The sequence below is a fragment of the Opisthocomus hoazin genome, chromosome W (genome assembly GCF_030867145.1).
Source record: "Opisthocomus hoazin isolate bOpiHoa1 chromosome W, bOpiHoa1.hap1, whole genome shotgun sequence".
Lineage (NCBI taxonomy): Eukaryota > Metazoa > Chordata > Aves > Opisthocomiformes > Opisthocomidae > Opisthocomus > Opisthocomus hoazin.
This window is the reverse complement of record NC_134453.1, coordinates 39,501,385-39,520,472: the sequence shown is the minus strand read 5'-3', so window position 1 is coordinate 39,520,472 and position 19,088 is coordinate 39,501,385. Positions and strand designations below refer to the sequence as shown.

Genomic DNA, 19,088 nt, shown 5'->3' with positions numbered 1-19,088 from the left:
AGCTTGGAGTTGCCCGGCCAGGCACCACTCTGAGGGGAGGCACCCCACTCCTGCCATGGCCATTGGCAACATACACATGCACTTCCCTAGCTGCCACACTGGGCCTACCATAGGCGAGAAGCCCCAGGCCTCCTTCTACCCCGGCTCCAGGCTAGTGCTGACAAGCGAGGGCGGCAGGACAGAGCCCCCCATTGCCCCTCATCAGCTCAGACAGCCCTCACCACAGCAGGTCTCCAACCCTTACAGTCCACCCCCACAGGAATTCGCTCTTCCAGCGCTCGGCTCGGCTCGGCTCGGCTCGGCTCGGCTCGGCTCGGCTCGGCTCGGCTCGGCTCGGCTCGGCTCGGCTCGGCTCGGCTCGGCTCGGCTCGGCTCGGCTCGGCTCGGCTCGGCTCGCGAATACGCTCTTCCAAGCCCTGCTCCCTCCTTGCCTCCTGCTGGCTTTGGGAGTGGGCGTTCCCTTTTCTTTCTAGGGCCGTTCCGCCCCCACAACCTCATTTCCGGAGCAGCCATTTTGGGAGGTCGGTGCTCTGTAGCTGGTTGGGGGTGTGTTTGGGTCTGGGCCGTGGTGACTGGTGATAGCGGCGGGGGGCAGCCCGCGAGCTGGCGAGTGTGGGGGTTGGTGCAGTGGAAGAGCTGCCTCCCAGTGATTGTAGCGCCTGCCTGCCCTTGCCATGTCGGACTTCGACAGCAACCCCTTCGCCGATCCGGACCTCAACAACCCCTTTAAGGTGGGGCTGCGGGCGGCGGTCAGCGGGGGTCTGTGAGCCTTCCTCGGTGCTGCGGAGGAGGCAGAGCGAGCTGCGCGGAGCGGCGGACGCTCCGATGGGGGAGGGAGAGAGGAGCATCGGTCCTGCTGCGTGCGGGGGGATCGCTCCCAGCCGCGGGAGGTGGAGAAGGGCCAGCGCTGCGGGGTAGCGTTGGCCTCGGGGGGGCTGGCGGGCGCCGATCGGCAGCGCCGGAGGCGCCTGCCTTCCCCGGTGCTTGGGGCACGGCGGCTTTGGGGGGCTCGTAGGATAAGCAGCGCTATTGGAAGCCCTAGAAATGGGCACAGCCGTTTCACAAGTTCAGGTTTCTGTGTTTTTGTCTTGCCTTCTGTTGCTAAAATAAGACAAATTGCGTTTCAGGTGCATTATTTTGAAGGGAAAAAAAAAGTTGCTTGATTTTGGCGGTAACTTGGTGTATGTGTGCTTAATGCTACAACGTTTTTTCTTCCATTTGACTGACCCAGATTGTTAAGTGTAGTGAATTTATTCCCTTTTTCCCCCTCTTGCCTCCTTCCAGCTCCCATCAAGCTTACCTGCTTCTTTATGTTATTTCTGAAGCACACAGGGTACTGATGGCTAGGCATAAGTTCTACCCTGCATCTCAAAATGCTGTGTTGTAATGTATTCTAAAGCTTTTAGTTTTTGTATTACCTGCCTGTCATACAGCTGAGACTTGTTTCTTTACCCACTGTTCTGGCTTCAGATGAGCTGACCTCCTTGGATGTTTCCCCTCCTTATCTGTTCGTTCTTTACTATTTGAATCCAGTTCAACTAATTTCTTGAGCTGCTTCAATAATCTTACCAAATTTTTTTGTACTTCACTTTTATTTCATGCTGACACTTTAAAACACACACATACTGTATGGCAGTGAGTTTAGGATGTCAGTTGAAATAACTAAGCCTTTTAAAAATTGAGCTGTCATACTTCAAGCATACTTTTGTGCATGTAGCTGATGGTATTACTGACATTTGTTCATTGGAGTCTGTCTGAATCATTAGTTTAGTTTTTATAGTCATAAAATTTAGTGAAGTGTATTTTTTAGGCTAGTCACCGTGGGTTTTTTTCTTCATGTTTTACACAGTGCAATGACCTTCTAGATGAACAGCACCCCTGGTGTTGAGGTTGCCACCAACAATAGTTTGGACTGGCACCAATGGCAGTGAGCGCGGTTCTTTGACACCTTTTGGCACCAAGTACCGAAAAGGTGTCATTGTTCTAGAATATGTCTTAGGCAACAAAAGTATGTGATGTTGTTCTTTGCTTTTTGTAACAGTGCTGAAAATAGCATCTAGCAAAATTTATTATGTATAGATACCCAGGGTGGTTAGGGGTATTGGAAGCAGTGTAGATGCCCCTGCATGGCTCGTCAGCCCAGGTAACTTGTCCTATGTAGTGTTTCTGTGACCTAAGCTAGGGACCTACCTCTACTGTACTTACAGTTTGAAGATATTGCTTGAAGTGCAATAGTTTATTCCCATTTCTCATCAGGGGAAGTTTCTGATGTACCTGTCAGGCAAAATCCATGCTCTACTTCTCATCTGCAATGCATCATCATAAAAGGACTTTATAATGACTTCTCTGTAACTTGAAGCTCACTGTTAAAAGTGATTATGGATTTCTTTTACTTGTAAAAGTTGTTTTAGGAAAGCTGTATGCTTTTCCTTTTTTTGGAGGCCTTTTTTTTTTTTACTTATTTCAATCTCTGCTGACTTCTGTCATGTCCCACTGCCAACAAAAGGTAATCTTGCATACCTTTACTTACCCACACATTTATTTGAAGGGGCAGAAGGCCTTATGTATACGCCAAACCTTGACTGTCATGCCATTGGCATAAAAGAATCACAGAATGGTAGAAGCTGGAAGGGACCTCTGGAGATCATCTAGTCCAACCCCCCTGCCAAAGCAGGTTCACCTAGAGTAGGTTGCGCAGGACCGTGTCCAGGCAGGTTTTGAATGTCTCCAGAGAAGAAGACTCCATAACCCCTCTGGGCAACCTGTTCCAGTGCTCCATCACCCTCAAAGTAAGGAACATCTTCCTCATGTTCAGATGGAACTTCCTATGCTTCAGTTTGTGCCCATTGCCCCTTGTCCTGTCGCTGGGCACCACTGAAAAGAGTTTGGCCCCATCCTCTTGACACCCACCCTTGAGATATTTATAAGCGTTTATAAGGTCCCCTCTCAGCCTTCTCTTCTTCAGGCTAAACAAGCCCAGCTCCCTCAGCCTTTCCTCATAGGAGAGATGCTCCAGCCCCCTCATCATCTTCATAGCCCTCCTCTGGACTCTCTCCAATAGTTCCTCCTCTTTCTTGAAGTGGGGAGCCCAGAACTGGACACAGTACTCCAGGTGGGGCCTCACTAGGGCAGGGTAGAGGGGGAAGGAGAACCTCCCTCGACCTACTGGCCACACTTCTCCTAATGCACCCCAGAATGCCATTGGCCTTCTTGGCAGCCAGGGCACACTGCTGGCTCATGGTTAACCTGTCGTCCACCAGGACGCCCAGGTCCCTCTCTGCAGAGCTGCTCTCCAGCAGGTCCACCCCTAGCCTGTACTGATGCATGGGGTTGTTCCTCCCCAGGTGCAGGACCCTGCACTTGCCCTTGTTGAACTTGATCAGGTTCCCCTGCACCCAACCCTCCAGCCTGTCCAGATCTTGATGAATGGCAGCACAGCCTTCTGGTGTATCCACCACTCCTCCCAGTTTGGTGTCATCTGCAGATTTGCTGAGTTGAACAAGACTGGACCCAGTACTGACCCCTGGGGGACACCACTAGTTACAGGCCTCCAACCAGACAGTGCCGCTGATGACAACCCTCTGAGTTCTGCCATTCAGCCAGTTCTTAGTCCACCTCACTGACCACTCCTCTAGCCCACGCTTCCTGAGCTTCCCTAGGAGGATGTTATGGGAGACTGTGTCAAAAGCCTTGCTGAAGTCGAGGTAGACAACATCCACTGCTCTCCCCTCATCTACCCAGCCAGTCATGTCATCATAGAAGGCTATCAGATTGGTCAAGCATGTTTTTCCCCTTGGTGAATCCGTGCTGACTACTCCTGATAACCTTCTTTTCTTCCACTTGCTTGTTGATGACCTCCAGAATGAGCTGCTCCATCACCTTTCCTGGGATGGAGGTGAGGCTGACCGGCCTGTGGTTCCCTGGGTCCTCCTCCTTGCCCTTTTTGAAGACTGGAGTGATATTGGCTTTCCTCCAGTCCTTCGGCACCTCTCCTGTCCTCCAGGACCTTTCAAAGTTGATGGAGAGTGGCTCAGCAATGACATCTGCCAGCTCCCTCAGCACCTGTGTGTGCATCCCATCGGGGCATTAACAACTTTGAAATTAGTGGGTAGCAATGCGTGTCTGCATTTCAGTTTTGTTTGACTATGTGTTTTAAAATATTTTGTACATAGAACCAGTATTTCCCAATGGACCCTGGCTATCTAACTCATGTTGTCTGAACACCTTATTGCAATGTATTCCTATTTTATTTGTGCTTGATAATTTTATGTATGATTATTTTCCTTACCTTTGAAGCCACTTCCTGTGCTTGTGTAAAATCACAGACTGGTGTGGCAGAGAAAGGAGAGGGGGGCATCATGTGGAAGAGTTACTGCCAAGGTCTAAAGAGAGGTCCTGCTTTTTCTTAAGTAGTTTGGTTTTACTCATTGTTTATGTGATGTACTTGTGAGGTTTCTCGTGACTGTTCTCATGCCTTTTAATAAAAACATTACAGCAGAGATTCTTACTTGATGTTGAATAAAAAAAAAGATGTTCTCTGGGAAGATAAAGGTAAAGCAGAAGCATCTAGTTTGCTCAGTGTTTTGGGTAGCTAATTCTTTTGGGTATCTAAAATTAAATTATGTTTCTGTCTTGCTATCTCGTGGAAGTAAAGGAATTTAGTTTTTAAAATAGGATTTCTTGTGTCATGCATTTGCTTGCCTGGATTGATCATAAAATGTTGCTTATTTTGAGACAGTGACTGTTTAACCTCTGCTTTTTTATGTGGTGCTCTTTCTTTTTCTTTTTTTTTTTTTTTGAAAAAAAAACCAAACAAACAAAACCAAAACCCCCCAAAAAACCCCAGAAGCCCTGAACTGAACCCAAAGGCTGATAGGCTTTTGAAGTCGTAGTATTCCACTGTAAATAGCTGTCCTTTGGATGGTGTACCAACCGAACCAAGATGTGTTTTGGTTTGAAAGACAAGAGGTAATGAAATAAACAGATAAGTAACATTATAAAGTTAAAAAGCATTAAAGTTGTGCAGAAAAACATACATCCATGTACCATTCAAATGAGGACATGATAATCCTGGTGTAATTTGATGTAGTAGCATTGTGAAGAAATACACATTGGGTGTAATGTCAAGTATTATAGATGGAGGCAGGCTAATGATGAAAGCGTGCCGTTCCACAGCACCCAAGCAGGGTTAGCAGAGCAGGTCCAGTGATGGTAACTGCATTCAGCCAAGAGTCTGGAGTAGACAAGTCCATAGCGAGGAGGCAGATCCAAGCCCAAGTTAGAAAGTCAAGTTGGGGTCAGGATCAGGTCCAGCAAAAGTAACAAGGGTCAGCCGACAGTCCCATAATGACCAGGCAAGTCCTTAGTGATAAGGCAGGTCTGACCACCTAGGAGGGGTTTGAGCATCCTTAAGGCCCTGACAGTTTGTTCTTGAATAGACTAAACCAGTGTGAAATAAACTTAGAAAGGTGAATTTCTAAAATCAGCTTAAACCTTTTCCTATGTAGCTGTCTCCTTTGGTGTGTGTGGTGTTTGGATTTCTTGGTTTGTGTGGTTTTTTTGGTGTTTTGTTTTTGTTTCTTTCCCCAAGTCATAGGACAGTTTAGTTGTACTCTTCCCTCTTGGGAGATGATACAGATACATTGGATTTCAAGAGACTGCAGTTCCAGAACCTTTGTAAGTTTCACTTACTCTGAAACAATTCATCAATTCATCTACTCAAAAAATATTGTTTGTTTTTTTTTTTCTTGTATAAATGAATGATACTACTACTAAGAGATGAAATTATTCTTTTTTTTTTTAAAGTAGATTTATGAATTTCACAGGCCTCTGTGGCTTGACTGGCATATGTGAAAGTTTTGAAGGGCTGGTTGTTAGTCATCCAAACATATGAAACTTATTTCTGAGTGACTGTGGAATCAGGTCTTTAAAAAATGAGTTCTGTGATGAATTCTGTTGGGACGGTTCCTATGATATGATTTGAGCTCTGAGCAAGTGCAGGTATTTCATACTATAGAAATTATAGTAGGACTGAAAACTAAAATAGATTTGTATTTAAATGTGAATGGTGACCTTCAGGTAAAAAAAACAAACCACTACGTGATATAGATGAAGATTTGAACAGAATACCCTATGTCTCTTTTGTTCAAAGTGTGGAAAGACATTATCATGGAAACCCTCAAATGTATGTAATATTAATTATATGAGTAGTTTTTTTGGGTGGTATTAGGTATCCAAACAGTGGTTAGCTTCGAGTTGTTGCTCAAAAAAAAAGACATGGGTCTTTTGTAGTTTTGTTGTGACTGCCGTTCTTTTGTGGATGTCTGAGATGCTCTAAGATATCTAAAAATGCTGTTAGGTACCTGAATTGCTCTCACTGAGGTCACACGATTACTCGAGTCACTAGAGCTAAGTATATGTTAGAGCTTAACTTTACTACAAAGGTAGTTCAGTTATAATTTGGATATTACACTTAATCTGACTTGCATGAGCGCAAATGAATCTTTTATCTGATTTGGCAGGAAGTACAAGCTGGAGATCTGATGCTGAAGCTAATAGTGCATTGGTGACTCTGCTACCTTGTGTGGCAGCAGAATCTATGCAGTTTACACCTTGACTGCTATTGTTAAAGTGAAGCTAAAGCGATAGAAACTTATAGCAAGGGAGAGAAGTCTTAATTATTTTTGAAGGATCAGGACCCTAATTACTTGAAGTGTTTCTGCAGTATTTGTGCTTTAGAATTAAAAAGCTTTGTTCTGTGCCTGTATGCATAACTTAGTTTTAATTCTTTTATATGACTGTAAAATGCACCCAATAAAGTTGTCTTTCTTTAAATTAGTAAAGGATATAAAATAGAAATAGTTTTCTGATGGTTTTTTCCCTTCATGACTTCAAAATTTATAAATTCCCCAAATCTGGCGTAATTTAATGCTGAACATCATGATGTTGGAAATGTCTTCTAGCTGTCCTATGTGGTAGTTAGCTTTGAAGAATACACTTCTTGTGATTTAGCCCCAGCTGGCAACAAAGGATGTCCATTGAGTTCATTTAGTCCATGGCTTGGGTTTCATCTCTTGTAACAGTCTTTCAGGGCAGGAGAGATGATGTATGGTGATGGGCAATCGCATCCTGCATCTGGAGCTCATGGCTGGTGTGTCTGGTGCAGCCTGTGCCCACGGTGTGCGTGCTGAAGAGGTCGATCTCAAGGAACTGTGTGGGTGCCAGTTGTTGAAGCCAGATCCAGTCCCATCATCACTGTGCTCTGCTAGGTTTCATCAAAATCCATCCTTCATTAGTTCGGGTGATTCTGACTGTAATACCGTTGATATGGCATATAGCAACTATAGTACTGATAACAGGGTTATTTAGCAATTAACATCACACAATTTAAGTTATTGGCTATTCTCACCCAAAATCAAATCCCTATGAGGTACACATCGAAGGACTTCTGCACCACCACCTGAGCAAAAGCAATCCCACAGATGGGCTTACCTTTCCCTATGGCAGGACTAACCCAGACTCTTCCCTAGCATATTCTTCATGTGTACTACGGGGACTTTATCCCCTTCTACAGTGCATGGATGTTTTGATTGGGCAGGGCCAGCCTGGTTGGTGGATCCCCTGGTGTTAACTAGCCAGGTGACTTTTGCTAAATGTGTATCCCAAAGTTTGAAGGTCCCACCCCCCATTGCTCTCAGTGTAGTTTTTAGCAGTCCGTTGTACTGTTTGATTTTCCTGGAGCATTTTAGTTTTTCTGTCAACTGATTGTCCTCCTCTGAATATCGAGGAGGTTTCATGTCACTTTTTCCATCAGGTATCAGGGCTCTGACTGTCCTTTTGATACACAGTGGTTAAGTCCAGGCAAATCACTATCAGTCCTGAGTAGGTATTCAATTAGGCCAGCTAAGCTGGGGAGGGAGAAGAGAAAGGGCAAGGAGTTATACGTTAGAACTCACTTGCAGCAATTTTATCAGGATGCAAAACTCTGAACTACAGTTAAGGCCAACTTGCGGAGGACAGTGTGACAGACCTGAAGTTTTATAAGAAAGGGATGACACTTTTAGACCACAGAGACTTTGTTTTGCTCACTGTCCCATAGACTATTTATTATCCTACTCTTCCACACTACAAGACAGTACAGGGTCTCTTGACAGGTTTGACATACAAGGGGAGAAAAGGAGGGAAGGAATGGGGGGGGGTAGGGAGAGAGAGAGGGAAGGAGAGAGAGAGAGATTTATGACTATAAGAATACTTGCAGCCTAATATTTAAAAATGCCCATTTAGGTTTATAGGTGAAGGACAATAGAGGTGCTGGTGTCCAGCTGTAGTTCTGGAGTGGATACCCTTGCCTTTTACTACTGCTAGTACTGCACGCACATTTTGCTGTATTTTTCTTTCATTTGGATATGACACAGTTTGAAAGTTGACATAAAATAATATGTATAACAGTAGTTTAGATCTTTTAAAACTGAGCACGTCTCATCAAAAAACTTCAGTTACTGTGAGTAAAACAACTTGATACAAAGAAATAGTCATACTGAAATACAGGAGTTCTAAATAATTAGTTATTTCAATTCACATCAGTTACTCAAGTTTACACCGAGAATGCTGTCACTTTTGAATGCTTAAAATATACTGATAAAAATTTGAACATACATTATGACATGCAAGAGGTGCACTGGATGAACAAGAATTTTATTCCTTTGAGTCCCTGGATTTAGGAGTTAATACAGGAATTGCCATACATCACAACAGTACTCAAGATCATGCCCCTTGTTAAAGATTTTATCCTCACACGAGTGGGTTACACTAGGTATTGCTTTATTCACAACTCAGAGTTGGGCTATCACCTCAGTGAGTGGCAAAGCTTAACTCGCTAGACCAGTTTATATACATTTATTAAACCGATGAAATCAAGTCTAGAATCTTCATAAGTTTCTAAGCAACCGTTCCGTTCCTTTAAGTACATCATTTATTAAGTTCTTTCTATTCTTCTGTCTTCGTAGAATTCTCCCTCACTGGTTTCAGGCCTTTCTTGGTTTCAGGGTCGTCTCGGCTGCTTTTGTGAATTCTGTTTGATACAATCCATACAATTGATTTCTATCCCAATTGCACACATACACATTGTATGGTTTCTTAACACAGCTGTGTTTACACAGCTGAATCTACGTTCTAGTTCTATGATTTTATTCTATTCTATAATCAGTCTTTATAATCAATCTCTAACACCCCTCTCCCCATTATTGCATTTTCCAAAATTAAGCTGTTCATTTGGGGGGGGGGGGGAATAATGTCAGAATGTAAACCAGATTTAAAATGCATTAGTAACAAGAGGATTTATCTGAGAAAATTTCCTAATGCCTTTTTAATAAGAGGTTATTTTCTAGTTGACACTGTTCCCTCTTTAGTATGATCCTACTATACACATAAACATCAGAGGAACAGCTAATAATCTTTTTTATTAAATGCTCAACATTCCAAAAAAATATTTATAATTAAAGTGATCCAATCGGAATATAAACCCAAAAGATATAGTTTTCCAAAAAACAATCAGTTAATTTCCATCTCGCTGTGTCAATAGTAGCTTTTTGTATAAGGAGAAAATTTAAACCACTCCAACAAAACTATCAATGAGCTCATCAAATTCAAATGCTGTTTCCATTTATGTATTTTTTTTATATTAAAGCAGTAGACATGGTTAATTTGTCTTCTACTGGCTGCCACATTTTTCTGTGCTGTTGCTATGAACTTCAGCCATTACCTGTGCTCCAAGGTAAGCTACGTGGACTATTAATAAAAGTGACACCCAATCTATGGAGTTCATATTTTATCCAGATTATCTATGCTAGCTGACAAGCTGGTAACGAAAAAAAACCACACTAAGCAAATGGTTTCTCTAATAAGAATAAATTTTCTATAAAATTATGAAGGGTACAAAATGTTTCCTTGCATCTATTTTGTCATGAATTCTAATTAACGCTGCAAAAACCTGAGAGTGCTGGGTCATCACAGGAAGCGCATCCAGGTTTGATTCATAATGCAGTGCAAGTTGGCCTATGCTACCAAGATTCCCCTCTCTTAGAGTAATGGCTGCCCCACCTGCCCTAATCATTCAGCCCAAATGATATTCCTCCTCTTATTTCAATTTTACGTAGGCAAGGAAACTGGAAAAGATCAGTCATTTATTTTCTAATAGCTGAATAATAGATCTATCACAATAAAACATCTGCACAAACTAAGGTGGTTTTTTTTCCACAAAACTGAAGCTTTTACCAACATCAAACCAATAAGTTAAAAAAACACTATCTTATCCACATGTATTGGGTTTACATGGCAAGGTTTTAGTAGTGAGGGGGCTACAGGAGTGGCTTTTGTGAGATGATGCCAGAAGCTTATATCCAACAGAGCCAGCTCCAGCCGACTCCAAGACGGACCTGACACGGGCCAAGGCTGAGCCAATCAGCAATGGTGGTGGCGCCTCTGTGATAACATATTTAAGAAGGGGGGGTGGGGGTGGGGAACTGCTGTGCAACAACAGCCGGAAGAGAGGAGTGAGAATATGTGAGAGAAACAACCCTGCAGACACCAAGGTCAGTGAAGGAGGAGGAGGAGGAGGTGCTCCGGCTGCCGGAGCAGAGATTCCCCTGCAACCCCTGATGAAGACCATGGTGAGGCAGGCTGTCCCCCTGCAGTCCATGGAGGTTAACAATGGAGCAGATAACCACCTGTAGCCCGTGGAAGACCCCCATGCTGGAGCAGGTGTATGTGCCCGAAGGAGGCTGTGACCCCATGGAGAGCCTGCGCTGGAGCAGGCTCCTGGCAGGACCTGTGGCCTCATGGGGGACCCACGCTGGAGCAGTCGTTCCTGAAGGACTGTATCTTGTGGGAAGGGCCCATGCTGGAGAAGATCCTAAAGGATCATCTCCCGTGGGTGGGACCCCATGCTGGAGCAGGGGAAGAGCAGCAGTGACAACATGTGATGAACTGACTGCGACTCCCATTCCCCATCCCCCTGTGCCACTCGGGGGAAGGAGGTGAAGAAATTGGGAGTGAAGCTGAGCCCAGGAAGAAGGGAGGGATAGGGGGAAGGTGTTTTTAAGATTTGTTCTTATTTCTCATTACCCTACTCTGATTTTGATTGGGCTTGGGGAAATTAATTTAATTTATTACCAATCTGTTTTGCCCATGACTGTAATTGGCGAGTGATCTCTCCTTGTCCTTATCTCAACCTACAAGCCTTTCATCATATTTTCTCTCCCATGTCCAATTGAGGAGGGGGAGTGATAGAACTACTTGGTGGGCACCTGGCATCTAGCCAAGGTCAACCCATCACATCACATATTTGGGTTCTAAACTAAAACATTTAACTTTAACAGAACCCTACTGCTGAAAAGTAGAGCCTGGCCTTCTTCCCCCATTATCCCCAAATACACTGCTTTAGTTTAAAACATCAATATCCTCATTGCAAAACCATCAACAATTCCTAGGATCAATTTTTAACACTAGAGGTGGTGTTGTCCCAACGATCAGGGTTCTTTTACCCGGTGTGCAAAAAGCCGATCAACACATGGAGTCAAGATATTTATTTCATGTCTGTGTGGATATGGTGCTACGTGGTAACTCCACAAAGCTAGCACACCTTGGCTAACATGCGGTAAACATTTATACATTTTGAGCAACAGTTATCAGTACTTTTACAGCTATGCTTAATCACCCATTGGTCCTTACATGTCTCGTATTCACTTAAAGTCACAGTATCCTCCCTTTTTGCTGCACATGTTCCATGAAGAAAGGGATTTTCTTGGTAGGGGGCTTTCACTACTCGAGGGGGGGGGGGGGGTTACCATGCTAATTAGGATAGTTCTCTCATAGTTCAAGTAGTCTTCTTTTCATCAGCAGTTTTGTTTCGTTTTGTACTTATCTTAGTACCTTGTTTTAATTACAGCTGTGGCTCTCCAAGGCTACCATGCTAGTCCTTATCAGTTCCTTGTGTTCTTTTGTTATCCTCCTCTTAGTTGTTTGACATCACTGGCACTTTTTTGCCCTATCCCAGCTGCAGCAGCTGGAAGGGGGAGGGGGGTAAGCGGCAGTATAGCATCCCTCCTGGGGTTAAATCCTTTACTTCTGGCTTTCAGGGATCCTTTGAGGTTTGCTTGCTCGGGCATCAGTTCCTCACTTTGAGACTTAAAGTTTCACCTGAGATCCTTTAAGTCTCACTTATCTCTCATAATATAGTTCCTTCATTCTTTCCTCACAATTCAGTATCACTGATCCATTGTAGTTTATCGGTTTTTTTTCTTTCCTTACTATCATCATATGCTGTGACTGTTGAGTTAAAGACCGTGTGTATTATCAGGTTTTTACACATCCAAGAAGCATACAGAATATTACAATCAATAGAATGAATATGATCTGAGTTTGTAATAGACTCTGTAACCACCCAATCAATGAAAATCCCAATCTGTGAAGAATCCTATTTAGCCAACCACTTTCCATGCTATTTCTCAAATCACAGCTTGCCTTGGCTGCTTGTTTCATTCGATTTAGCTGTTTGTTTAGATTCTCTGTAATGTTAGGAATACGTATGCAACAACTGTCGTTTTAAGATCTAAGAAGCTACATACTTCCTGTTCGTGCAACAGAAGCAAATCTAGTGCCAATTGATTCTGCAGTGCCATCTTTGATATGGTTTGCAATTCTAAATTGAGCTCTTCCATCCCAATTCGAGTGGAATTAGCTAACACTCCATTTGTAAAGTTAAATTATGTAGCACAAATCAGTTCTCAAGGGTTGCAATCTGGGGCGTAAAGATTGATTCTAATACCCAGGTAACAACAGTTTTGGTACTAGTGGTGGCCCGTACGGAGATCGAACCCATGACCTTGGCATTATCAGCACCAGGCGGGACAGCGTGGCATCATCCACATACTTGCGGAACAGCACCAGCTTCTTCTCCGCGTCCTCCTGTTTCTGTGTCTCGTCCTCCAGCTGCTGCTGCAGGGCCTCCAGCTCAGCAGCCAGCCATAATTCTGGGCTTGTTTCCCGTTTTGTTCTCCCCCGTAGATTGGATGTCAAGGGTGAACTTCTCCAAAGGGGACATAAGGTCAGTAATCCCAATGTCCAGTATTGGTTCTGACCTGCAATAGGGAGATGAGTTGTCCATTCACCCCCACTACCAATCCACACGGTATGTCCTAAAGCTGGGATTCCTGTTTGAGTACAATCTACGTCTGACCTGGTATTATTGTTTGTTAAATAAGACCAGGTGTCATTCAAAGGAGTAGTATAGTTTTGACATACACATCTTAGCCTTAAAGCTTGGGCAACTGAGGATATTCTTTGTACTTCTGGGTCTGAACTACTATAATTGTACTCCTTGGTGCAATACCAATTCTCTTTTTGAAATTTTGAGATGATTCAGTAGTTATTGATTTTAGGGTATGCCAATTTTACTTTCAAGGATTCCATAGGATATCCTTCCTCTCCATTCCATATAATGTACCATTTGACTGTTTGAGCATATTCCCGATTTCCTGTTTGTGGGGTTTCCCAGACTGTGGGGATTTAGCAACCCCATGGGGTATTAGTACATTGGTCACCTAAAGGCCTATATATAATTTCCGTTGTCCGTGAGGCCTGGGGTTTGGTTATGCTGTAACTATCAATTGTATCCTTTGTCTGTGTTCACTTGAGGGTGTATTTTCCTCCTTTATCGCATGATATTATTAGGTACAATTTTCCACATATGTTCTCCCATCGATGTTAAGTTAGCTGTGAGTACTCCCCATGGCACGGGTGACTCAGTAGACTTTGGAGTAGGCACACAAGCAGTCATTTGAGTTACATTGTGAATTCTTCCCAAGTGCTGTAAAAGTTGTAAGATCAAATTAGCATTAGCCACTGGTAAACAGAACAATATCACCAGTTCCCTCTGCATTTTGACTATTCCTTGCTAAACCTATTTCTTTATATGCAAAAAAAAAAAAAATTATTGCTGGTAAAATTGCAAATATCACACAGAAAAACAATAACAGTCCTTGAGGACACTTTGGTGTAGGGGAGTCCGGAATCCCAGATACAATTCATCAGTGCTTATAGTCTACCATTAAGAATTCTTAACCAGTCTTAGCTTCAGTGGCCCTGTCGCACTCAAATTCCAAGATTCCTCACTGGGAGTGGCCTTTGCTCAAGTATAATGGATCCAGGAGTTGATTCCTTTCACTTTTACTCCAGTATATGTGGTCAACAGGACTAGATGTGGTCCTTTCCACCTTTCCTTTAGTGGTTCATCTTTCCAGGTCCAGATGTAGATCAGATCTCGGGACTCAAAGCTGTGTACCAGATAATCCAGAGGAAGCGGAGCTTGTTGGTTAAGGTACCTGTGTAAAGAAGACGACATCTGAGAAAGAAAATTGGTTCTGTTTTAACCAAATCCAGGACATATGGTCAAATCATCTTTAAGAAGGATTTGCTGTTTTCTTCTCTTTCTCTAAAACTTCTCTTCTTCTGTATTGCCCCATATGATGATGTCATCAATGTATTGCAGGTGTTCCCGAGCTTCACCCTTTTCCAGTGCAGTCTGGATCAGTCCATGGCAAATGGTAGGACTGTGTTTCCACTCCTGGGGCAATTGATTTCAGATGTACTCATTACACCTCCAGGTGAAAGCCACCTGTGGCCTGCACTCTGCTGCCAAAGGAACTGAGAAAAACACATTGGCGATATCAATTGTTGAATACCACTTGGCTGCCTTTGACTCCAGTTGATATTGAAGTTCTAGTATGTCCAGCATGGCAGCACTCGGAGGCAGCATGACTTCATTCAGGCAATGGTAGTCTATTGTCAGTCTCCACTCTCCATTAGACTTTCTCAGTGGCCATATGGGACTGTTAAAGGATATGTGAATCTTGCTGATCAGTCGTCTTGGCTCTCCTGTGGATGAATCAACTTATGGATGGGCTTCAGGAAGTCTGGGTTGGTGTGATATTGCTGCTGATGCACAACTGTGGTAGTAATTGGCACCTGTTCTTCAGCCCTCAGCAACCCCACAACAGAAGGATCCTCCGAGAGACCAGGAAAAAGTAGACAGATGTTTAATTTCTTCCGTCTCCAAGGCAGCTATGCCAAAAGCTCACCGGTACCCTTTTGGGTCCTAAAAATACCCTCTCCTGAGATAGTCTATGCCAAGGATGCAAGGAGCCTCAGGGCCAGTCACAATGGAGTGCTTTTGCCACTCCTTCCTAGTTAGGCTCACTTCAGCCTCCAGTGCAGTTAGCTGTTGGGATCCCCCAGTCACTCCAGAAATACAGATGGGTTCTGCCTCTTTATAGCTTGATGGCATTGGAATACACTGTGCAGCAGTGTCCACTAGAGCCTTCTACTCCTGGGAGTCTTACGTGCCAGGCCATCGAATCCACACCATCCAATAAATGCGGTTGTCCCTTTCCTCTACCTGGCTGGAAGCAGGGCCCCTCTAATCCTGGTCAGAGAATTTGTTACTCACTTCCTATAAATATGACTTAGAGGTCACTTCAGGAGGATCCCAAGCAATTTTTAACTACCTTGTCTGGAGAACTGCCCGCTGGAAAGCTGGGCTTGTTCAGCCTGAAGAAGAGAAGGCTGCGAGGGGGCCTAATATATACTTACAAATATCTGAAGGGTGGGTGTCAGGAGGATGGGGCCAAGCTCTTTTCAGTGGTGCCCAGTGACAGGACAAGGGGCAATGGGCACAAACTGAGGCACAGGAAGTTCCGTCTGAACATGAGGAAGAACTTCTTCCCTTTGAGGGTGATGGAGCACTGGAACAGGCTGCCCAGGGAGGTGGTGGAGTCTCCTTCTCTGGAGATATTCAAGACCCGCCTGGACAAGGTCCTGTGCAGCCTGCTGTAGGTGACCCTGCTTTGGCAGGGGGGTTGGACTCGATGACCCACAGAGGTCCCTTCCAACCCCTGCCATTCTGTGATTCTGAGTGGCATTTTTCCTAGAAGGATCCCCTTTTGTGATTGTTTTACCTTGCAGCTCACGCACTCGTGCTTCTAGACTTGAGGTAGATTTTTCCATCCCACTTCCTCATGTCCTCTCCATGGTTACGCAGGTAAAACCACAGGGTGCCTCATGGTGTGTATCCTCTATATCCTGTCTCTTGAGCAGAGGAACTGTCGCAGTTTGGCCCTGGCCAGCAATAAAGCAGCACGTGGTCGAATGGAGAATGGAAAGAAATACGCAAAACTTGTGGGTCAGGATAAGGGCAGTTTAACAGAACAGCAAGCGAAGAGAACAGTAACAATAATACTGATAAGAAGAATATACAAAAGAAATGGCAGAAATGCACAGATCAACTCAGCATGATGTCCAGTGCGCTCCCGAACCGTGAATAACTTCCTCCTGGCCATCTCCGCCCACTCAGAACCGAGCATGGTGCAATGTGGTATCAAATACCCTGTTTTGTTTGGCCAGTTTAGAATCATAGAATGCTTTGTGTTGGAAGGTACCTTTAGTGGTCATCTAGTCTTACCCCTCTGTAGTGAGTGGGGACATCTTCAAACAGACCAGATTGCTCAGAGCACTGTCCAACCTGGCCTTGAATGTTTCCAGGGATGGAGCCTCCACTACCTCTCTGGGTAACCTGTTCCATTGTTTTACCATCCTCATGGTAAATATTTCTTCCTTATATCCAGTCTAAATCTACCCTCCCTTAGTTTAAAGTCATTACTCCTTGTCGTATCACAATAGGTCATGCTAAAAAGATTTTCCCCATCTTTCCTATAGGCCCCCTTTATGTACTGAAAGGCCACAATAAGTTCTCCCTAGAGCCTTCTCTTCTCCAGGCTGAACAGCCCCAACTCCCTCAGCCTTTCCTCACAGGAGAGGTGCTCCAGCCGTTGGATCATCTTTGTGGCCCTCCTCTGGACTTGCTCCAACAGCTCCATGTGTTTCTTGTGAAAAGAGCTCCAGAGCTGGACGCAGTACTCCAGGTGGGGTCTCACCAGAGCAGAGTAGAGGGGCAGAATCACCTGCCCCGACCTGCTGGTCATGCTTCTCTTGATGCAGCCGAGGATACGGTTGGCCTTCTGGGCTGCGAGCGCACATTGTTGACTCATGTCTAGCTTTTCATCCACTAGAACCCCCAAGTCCTTCTCGGCAGGGGTGCTCTCAATGCCTTCATCCCCCAGCCTGTATTGATAGTGGGGGTTGCCCCAACCCAGATGCAAGACCTTGCAATTGGCCTTGTTGAACCTCATGAGGTTCACACAGGCCCACTTCTCCAGCTTGTCCAGGTCCCTCTGGATGGCATCCCATACCTAATGCATGTCAGCTGCACCACTCAGCTTGGTGTCATCTGCAAACTTGCTGAGGGTGCACTCGATCTCGCTAAATCATTGATGAAAATGTTAAATAGCACCGGTCCCAGTAGGGACCCCTGAGGGACACCACTCGTCCCTGGCATCCGTTTGGACATCGAGCCATTGACCAATACCCTCTAAATGTGACCATCCTACCAATTTCTCATCCACCAAACAGTCCACCCATCAAATCCATATCTCCCATATTTAGAGAGAAGGATGTTGTGGGGGACTGTGTTGAAGGCTTTACAGAAGTCCAGATAGATCACGTCCATAGCTCTTCCCTTGTCCACTGATGCAGTCACACCATCATAGAAAGCCACTAGATTGGTCAGGCAGGACTTGCCGGCTGGCTCAAATCACCTCCCTGCCCTTCATGAGCCTTAGCATAGCTTCTTGGAGGATCTGTTCCATGATCTTCCCAGGCACAGAGGTGAGGCTGACAGGTCAGTAGTTCCCAGGGTCCTCCTTTCTACCCTCTTTAAAAATGGGCACAATGTTTCCCTTCCAGTCGCCAGGGACTTCCCCTGACTGCCATGACTTTTCAAATATCATGGAGAGTGGCTTGGCAATGACATCAGCCAGTTCCCTCAGGACTCTGGGATGCATCTCATCAGGTCCCATAGACTTATGTATGTTCAGGTTCCTCAGGTGGTCCCGAACTTGGTCTTCCCTTACAGTGGGAGGGGCTTTGCCCCCCTAGTCCCCATCTTGCAGTCCATCAACTGGGGAGGGGTGAGGAGAGAGGTTGCCAGTGAAGACTGAGGCAAAAAAGTTGTGGAGTACCTCAGCCTTCTCCTCATCTGTTGATACTAGGTCGCCATTCTTGTTCATCGAGGGAGTTCCCTCTCTTTGACCTTCCTTTTCTGGCTGACATACCTGTAGAAGCCCTTGTTATTCTTTGCATCCCTTGCCAAGTTCAGCTCCAGCTGTGCCTTGGCCTTCCTGACCTCATCCCTACACAACTGGGCAGCATCCCTATACTCTTCCCAGGAAGCCAGTCCCTGCTTCCACTGCCTGTGCAGTTCCCTCTTGGTCTTTGGTTTGACCAGTATGTCTTGACTCAGCCATGCTGGTCTCTTCCCTTCCTTGCCTGATGTCTTACACCTGGGGACTGAGAGCTGTTGCACTTTAAGGATGGAAAAACATCCTTAAAGATCTGCCAGCTCTGTTCTGCTCCCTTGTTCCTTCCCTGAGGACCGTTTCCCAGGGGGTCCTACTGACTGACTCCTTGAAGAGCTGGAAGTTGGCTTTCCTAAAATTTAGGGTCCTGACTATACTCCTCACCTTTCCCATATCCCTCAAGACTGTGAACTCAACCAATGTGTGATCACTGCAGCCCAGGCTGTCTCCAGTCTTGACATCACTAATGAATTCACTTGCGTTGGTGACCATCAGGTCCAGTATTGCATCCCCTTGGGTAGGGCTGTCTGTTACCTGGCTTAAAAAGTTATCCTCAGTGCATTGTAGGAATCTCCTGGATCACCTACAGCTCGCAATGCTACTTTTCCAGCAGATGTCGGGGTGGTTGAAGTCCCCCAATAGGACGAGACGCTGAGAGTGCGAACCCTCCTGTACCTGAAGGAAGAAGGCTTCGTCAGTAGGCTCCTGTGCTGCAGTGTCCCCAGTACGTTTCTGGCAACTGGCTGAGGGCCCGTACTAGCACCCCGTCCCTCCAACCCTTGTGTATCCCCCCACAGTTTGTCACAGGCAAGTCTGATATATTTCCCCTCCCCATTCACATCT

General features: G+C 45.1%; 1 protein-coding gene across 3 annotated transcripts in view; it reads left to right on the top strand.

Annotated features, from left to right (window-relative positions):
• The first annotated feature begins 514 nt into the window (after positions 1 to 514).
• The window catches only part of LOC142365547 (secretory carrier-associated membrane protein 1-like), a 98,039-nt gene continuing 79,465 nt past the window's right edge, over positions 515 to 19,088 (top strand). For all 3 annotated transcript variants that reach the window (XM_075446399.1, XM_075446400.1, XM_075446398.1), the window contains exon 1: positions 515 to 731. In XM_075446399.1, the coding sequence (XP_075302514.1) occupies positions 675 to 731 (57 nt within the window). In that variant the 5' untranslated portion in view covers positions 515 to 674. The remainder of the gene's footprint in view (positions 732 to 19,088) is intronic.